The sequence below is a fragment of the Opisthorchis viverrini genome (genome assembly GCF_000715545.1).
Source record: "Opisthorchis viverrini unplaced genomic scaffold opera_v5_349, whole genome shotgun sequence".
Classification (NCBI taxonomy): Eukaryota; Metazoa; Platyhelminthes; class Trematoda; order Opisthorchiida; family Opisthorchiidae; genus Opisthorchis; species Opisthorchis viverrini.
In genome coordinates this window covers 418,744-426,231 of record NW_008752009.1, presented here as the reverse complement: position 1 = coordinate 426,231, position 7,488 = coordinate 418,744, and the positions used below count along the sequence as shown (strand labels likewise).

Genomic DNA, 7,488 nt, shown 5'->3' with positions numbered 1-7,488 from the left:
GCGCACTGATGATGTCTCCTCGTATGGTGACGAAACGTTTGCAAGCCAATTGCCAAGCTCGGCGAACAGATCAACAGCCACCTGATCAACAACCAAGGGATGCATTTAGTGTACAACACATCCAAAAGCACATAGAAATAACCCAAATGCCACTCGGGACAAGTTACCGTTTCTCGCAAACACATGGGTGTAGTGCAAACAGCGGAATGTCGATTGAGGTCGTCACGTGCCTAGGTAAGCCGCATGGATTAAAGTGAGTGTATCAAAAGAAATGTGATAGTACCAACTTTTATACCTCCAGTCTACTTTTCGTAAGGGTCAACAAATCATCACCTCAGTTTTAGTACCATTGCTTAACTGCCGTACAACCGTTAGATTTGTATGACTATTTCTTTAAAGACATAAGGCGAAAAAAACATTGAGGTTGACGGAGCTGGCCTACCACAATCATTCTAAGTTGCCTACGTCTCATAACCCCTGATTTATCTCGCGTGATCTGTATTGAACTCCACCCGGATCGGGGATCTACAGTCGGTGTGATCTGTCAATACGACAGTGAAGCATCGGTGTTGAACACTGATGTCATGCTGTCGATGATGATGATGATGATGTGATCTGTCAAGTGTCCTGGGGCAGTTCTCTAAGTCACGCGGCGATATTACCTTGGTATGTCACAGGGATTATTACCTTGGCAATATATCGAACTACTGATAGCTCAGGCGCGTTAACTAGCTGTAACTCAGTTGGCTGCTGATCTGTTCGCCGAGCTCGATAATTTGCTTGGAGCCGTTTCTCACCAGTCATGGGAACATCGTAATGCTCGGTTTGGTGGTTCGTTCCTTTACCGAATCAATGAGCCAATCGGGTACGCGTCCGGGCCACAGCACCAGTCGTAAACAGACCAATAAAATTGCGATAGAGAGACAACTCAGAGATAAACTATTTTATAATCTATATGAACACAACCAGGTAAGGAGGAAGTCAACATCCAACTGCACACTGATGTTTCCACGATTGGCGACGAAACGTCTGCAACAAGGTGCCATGCTTGGTGAACGGATCAGCAGCTATCTGATCTACAACCGATCATTACCCTGGATACCTTCGCCAGTAAGTATAAACAATAAACTAGTTGGATGAGATTCTGAGGCGAATTACTCAGACCAGGTGCTTTGTTCGTTCGTTCGTTTCCGGCTGGCTAACTTACATGTATCGTCTCACCCTCTAATGCATCTAGACTTTTTACTTTCTTGTTCATTCTTCACGCCATCTGACCCCGTCAACCACGTCTCAGAACGTGAGTACTTACCTATACAGCACCACCATGTGATGAGCATTTAGGAGAACGCACGCTGAAGGCGGTAGCTTTCATTTAGGCTCCGGTGTATTGAAGCTACACAGGACACAAAGTTTCAGCGGTAAGAACTAAGGTATACGCTTGCGCGAGAGCTGATTGCACTTGCTCTTCGATTGCTAAAGTAACACAGAACTGTGTTCACGTGTGCCGCATTTTCGACTGAAGGTCTCCGTGAACCAGTGAAGTTTCGTAAGGTACCAACTTCTCCCGATCTAACCGCCCTTCGCTGAAACTTAGGAAAAGTTTTCTGCTTGACCTTATTTGTCTTCTGCTTGCGGGATACTCGTTTTAGCAGACATTCATCGCCCAAAGGGGCTTAATTCACCTTGCTTTTTAGCGATTGTGTCCATGGGTGTTTGGAAACGAGCTTCTACAGGCACCTAACTAATGTTGCACCTCCCTGGATAGGTTAGCCCCCTCTGAAGTTGGTATCTCCTGGTGAGCATAATATGGTGGCTAATACACCCGTGTTTCAGCAAACCACCCGGAACATGCGCGTTTGTCCTGTTCGTGAACACCATGAAGTTGGTATCTCCTGGTGAGCATAATATGGTGGCTAATACACCCGTGTTTCACCAAACCACCCGGAACATGCGCGTTTGTCCCGATTCCTTCACTCAACAGATTGCTCACTCCTTTTCTTCAGGTTCAATGATTCTGGCCAGTCTTCTCTACGTATGGCAGTTCCCACACTTCATGGCTCTGAGCTGGAATTTACGTGGGGAATATTCCAAAGCTGGCTACATGATGACTTCAGTCCTGGAGCCACCGGTGTGCAAGCAAGTTGCACTGCGCTATGCGGTCGCTTGTAGCCTCGTCTGCCTGGCCGGGGCCGGATGCAGTGCCATCAGTCTTGGTCCGTGGGCTGGTTGTGCTCTTGGTTTGACTTGTCTTCCTCCCAACATCGGTCTGATCTACTATGCCTGGCAGTTTTCTCGAGCGGATTCTCAGGAAGGAAGTGCAGCTGCGGCGAGGCGCCTCTTTCGATCTACCTTGCTCCATTTACCCATAGTAATGACTGCTGCACTCATAGGTACCTATATTTGTGGAACTACTATTGGTGCTGGTCAGTAGTGCAGGGTCACACCTGTAGTTTCTCACGATATTAGAACATTTTAGCTGTTTGCAGATTGTACGCGTACAAGCACCTTCAGGATCCGTTCCCCCACCTCACCCCGTGTTTGCCTGTTTTACGGAATAAAACTGATATTTTTTACTTTTGTTCCACTTATTAGTGTTCTCTCTTGTTAACAACAAAAGCCACTAGATAAATCAGAAGGCTAGAAAGCGACACTAATAAAATTTGTTATAATAGTCTTAGGTTACAACACCTTAATTGAGTCGGATACAATATCAAAAATGGAATGTACAAATGAGGGACTTATCGTTCTGAGCGGAAGTTACAATAGTTCCACCGAGTTGGTTTGGACGCAGGCAATCGTGTTTCTTTTGGCAGATTCACTTCTACAAGTTCCTAGTTGTCCGCGGTTGTTGTTGTGTCGAGCCGGTCTGTGTTCCGACGCGCGAGCAATGCGAGTGTGATGCGTGCGTGTGCTCGATTGTGTTCTATCCTTTATATAGGCCATTGCAATGAGTGGGACTTGAAAACAACGTGAAATCACCTGGTGTCGTTCAAAAGGTCATGGCACGGGAGGTGACATATTGTCGTATTCATGTCACGATTTTGACGCGTGATTGTGAGACAGACGAGGATGCACTAACCAGATGGGCAACCGCTACACACTCCATAGGAAGAGTGGCTCCGGGTTTGATTTAGTTAGTATCATATTCGCAAATGATGGCGCCGGCGTTGAGGCCTTCTCTGTCGCCACGTAACAACAAGGCCCCATAGTGGAGCGGCAAACAAACAGGGAAAACGTAGAGGCCATTTGCACACTGCCAAAAGTATTCCGGGGTTCCTACCCCTCAGAGCAGTCAGTCAGACAACCCAACCCTTGTTTGGGAGGAGGCGTCAATCTGCTGAATTCTGTTTTTTTTTCGTAAATGGACAACTTCATCTGCATAGAAGTCAGCTAGATTTAACCTAACCATAGTTTGTTTCCCGCGACCATTTTCTGTGCGGTTTACCCATGGATTAGTATGTTTTAACCGCACGCACAGTCAGACGAGTTCTCCGCTGACGTCTAGATTGAACCACTTGGTGGTAGGGTTTCGTGATAGCCACTTACCTGGAGTACGGCAATCGGGTAGAAACCGTGTTGAAATAGCGTTCATTCTGGGATCATCTTTTCCAAGGGCAATAAAACCCTTACGATTAAAAGAATACGGTTGGTAAGGGGGAGTGACGGCTAGGTATGTTTCCTTACTTTCCTCCACGAAGAAATTCGACAGCATGGCATCAGTGTTTGAGACCGATGCTTCGCTGCTATACATGAAACCCTTCCCTGGGATCCTTTGGGTTCGCCCACACTTGTTTGGTTCGATAAGACATTATCACCTGTTTTAAAGGCGCACAATACCTTCACAGACTTGCTAACACGTCCAAGTGGTAGCGTAGCACAGATTTTGACAAGTAAATATTATACTTGGTTGGCATAAACTCCAAGAGACAGTGCCGTTTCAGACAGGAAAAATCGACTGGATTAGGGTGGTTGTCCTGATAGAAAGCGATGGGGTTATATTTAGAATAGACCTTTCCTGACGGGTGAAATAGCTGTGGTTAGAGCGCGAATTCACTGACCGGAAGATCCGTGGTTCGAACCCGACCTCTGTCTGGGCTTGGGCAATCTGGCAGTATCCCAGCCTTCGTGCTTCCTTCTAGTGGGATGGGGGTTTGGCACCCAAAGGGTGTTACAGATGAACGGTTTCCTGGCGGGCGCCATTCATACGGCATGTCAATACGTGCAGACCTTGGCTTGAAATGGTGTTGAATCGCGTGATTCTTGAGTATTGTTAATCACCCTATACTCCGAGCAGGATGACAGATCGCTGCCTCACCGTTGGCTGAATACGTGTAGTTTTGAGGACCGGTTTGTTTTGGTCTTAACAATCCATTATTAGAACGTTCGGACTCAGCTGCCGAAAAATACAGTGAAACCTCAAGAAAGGACACCTATAGGGAAGAACTGAAATGTCCTTAAGTGGTGTCCGTTGTTCAGAGAGGTCTGGGTTGCGTACACGTACTAATGTCCAGGCGAAACCATGTGAGATGAATTCAATGATTTTTTTGAGTAATCAAACAAAAACATCTGCTTTTCAAATATCTTTGACTGATTGACAAATGGCCACGGCTTGTTCACAATGAAGTGGTGCATAAGCGAGTACTTTGCGACGAACCAGAAGCACCAGAGGAACAAATATAGCTCGTCGGGTGAATTCGTTAGAACTCATGTAATGCACACCCAACCATGCCTTATCGATAAGGTAGTGCTTTCCACTCTAAACTCTCGGTGATGAGAATATACCCTGGTAATGTGGAATGAAGGTAGCTACTGTCAAACCGGTTACTGTGGGATCGTCGCGCTTTCCTCGTTTGAGTCTACGCGATTCGCCTGGAACGTGATGAAGTCTTACAGGACGTGCCACGTCTGTGGTCGCCTTGATGGGCAATGTACCTTCGATAGACGGATTGCCCACCTGAAATTTACCTGTTGTATGCTGGGCTCATGTTGGGTGAGGCATGCAATTCATGTTGGATCACCTCAACTACGGCGTCTTTATTACGAGGCTCAGATACGCCTATGCAGTTGCTGTTCCCGGATGCAGACAACTTCATCTTGATCCTCGTCTATGGAGACTGTTCGCACTAAGTCCCTACCCTTCACTAGTGCTCTGTTTCTCATGGTAGTATGGCAGCCTGTATTTTCTAGTGTTACGCTGCCGGTGATGACGATGACGCCGCTGGCATTTCACTCCTCTTACAAATCATTCAACAAATCTCTCTGAACGGGGAGTACTTCGTTATGTTAATGCGCATTGTCGTTCGAATCATCCTGTTTTTGTGCGTGCGCACATATTCTCGACTTTCTTGTCGGTCATTTCGGAATACGCTGGCCTACCGTTGTCATTCAGGCGGGGAATAACACGTAAAATAGTTCGTGTTAGATTACAGTGGGATTAAACCTCTGAGGCAATTTTGGTAGCACACCATTGAAAATTTATTTTGGAAGACTAAATGTTGGTCGCGTCGGAGGGAGGTCGCTGTGGGGGGTCCAAAAGCCAAATAATTGGGCGATTGTTAGGGTGGTTAGTACTATGCGGTGAACTCAACCAGCCTGAGCAGTTGTAATTCACAATATGAACGGCTTGAAAAGTAATCATAGACATGGGTGATCCCATCGCGTGGGATGGTCAGAGAACCGTCTCGCCGATGCGACGCTCGAATGTCTCATAATGCTTTTGATGGCAAGATGATTTAACTCCTGTTGGCCTGAATCATACCGACGTACCCCATAACATTATCTATCGTCTTAATCCACGTTAACCGCTTGGTACCTGCGAACACATGCATAGCTTAGTTGAGTTGGATTTTCGCCATTGTGGCTTTGGGCAAATGAGGCCCTCGTGATTGTGTTGCCACCTAGGAGCGTGTTGGACCACCGGATCACCAAGCGAAGTGTATGAAAGGTTAGGAGACAGAAACGTTGTTGGTTTTGGATGGCGTCAAATGTTTAGTAACCAGGTGATTAGAAAACGGGTATTTGGTTGTCAAGCTGGTACTTCAATCACGGAAAGCATCCAGCACCATCAACTAAGGTGGCTCGGTCATGACAAAACAGTCTACTGAGACAAGTGTTGTTCTCTGCACCTTCTTCAGAATGGCGCAAACCGCAAGGTGGATAACGTATGACTTGGTAGAAGGGTGTGAAAGGGATTACGAAGGGGTCGAGTGGTGCTGGTGCTGTACGCCTCCCCTCCTGTGTTTGATTGCAGACATTCCAAGACAGTTGATCGACGTCAATGACATTTGTGATGTCAGTTTCTTTCCAAACTAACTGATTGAGCGGTTGGAGGTGTAGGCACCTCATAATGCTTGATGTAGGCCAGCACTAGGTCCCCTCCCTCACCCGCTCTTCTCTCCTTTTAACTCTAGGGCTTATATTATCATTATATATATATGTATAATATATATTGGACGAACCTTATGGTTGTATGGCAGGGAAGACCAGTGACAATGTTGCTGTCTTTGATGATGATGATGATGATGATGATGATCGGCAGTACTGACAGCAATATTACTCATGCCATTTCGCTTAGTATGATAATCGTCTAGTATGCAGCTATACTATGTGATCTTTATTGAGCAACACCAGATTTCTTTCAAACTTCACATTGTAAGCAAAATTTACACTTAAACTAAATCACTCGTCCTAGAAATCTTTGAAGCCAGATGAGCCAATACGATAGGATAAGATTGTTAAAAGTCTATGTTGTTCTTGACTTAATCTACCCTTGATGGAAGCAAATCTTTGCAACTATAGCAGTGTTTGAGTTTCGTTTAGATGAGCTACGGTTGCTGAGCACGAAACTCAAAAGTAATGCGACTCCCGTATACTGTGCACCGTCCAAAATAACTCAAACACAAATATATACCATTCACATTTTTGTATACATACATGGTGTACCTGCGAGAAACCTTGTGATAGTTCTATGCAAATCGACCGAACAACCTGTGAATCTATTACCTCAAGCGTTTAGTTCACGTGAAAAAGAGCGGTGGTCAAATCGGAAACGCTCTAATGGAAGATATGATGAGAAAGCAATATTGTGTAGGTTGAACTGACATTTTTGGAAACATTTCAAAGGTGAAACATAGTGTAATGGAATGGGATGATACGACCCTTCGTTTCGATTGTCGAGGGTAACCGTTATAGGGATCCCACCGAGGAAATGTATATGACTATGAAAAAAACACCCATCCCGCAAAACCCCAAAATTGTACAGAAGTCAAGTGCACTGTCATCTGAGTTCGCCATCTCGAAATGTGAGTGGTGTATTCCTGAAATCAATCGATTGTATAAATCCTTGGAAAAAGATGCCCACCTTGACCGAACCACCGTACCGTACCGTACATCACATAGTGCCCAATCGTCTTTTAAAATATCCGGGCTGAGTTTGACCAGAGACACCGAAATTGACTTCCCTGCATATATATATATATATATATATAT

General features: G+C 45.5%; 1 protein-coding gene across 1 annotated transcript in view; it reads left to right on the top strand.

Annotated features, from left to right (window-relative positions):
* T265_10288 (hypothetical protein) overlaps nt 1–2,431 on the top strand; it is a gene marked incomplete at both ends in the record, with an annotated part of 18,371 nt that extends 15,940 nt beyond the window's left edge. Inside the window, one exon of the mRNA XM_009176613.1 lies at nt 1,834–2,431. Coding sequence (XP_009174877.1) covers nt 1,834–2,431 — 598 coding nt within the window. The remainder of the gene's footprint in view (nt 1–1,833) is intronic.
* Nucleotides 2,432–7,488: the final 5,057 nt, after the last annotated feature.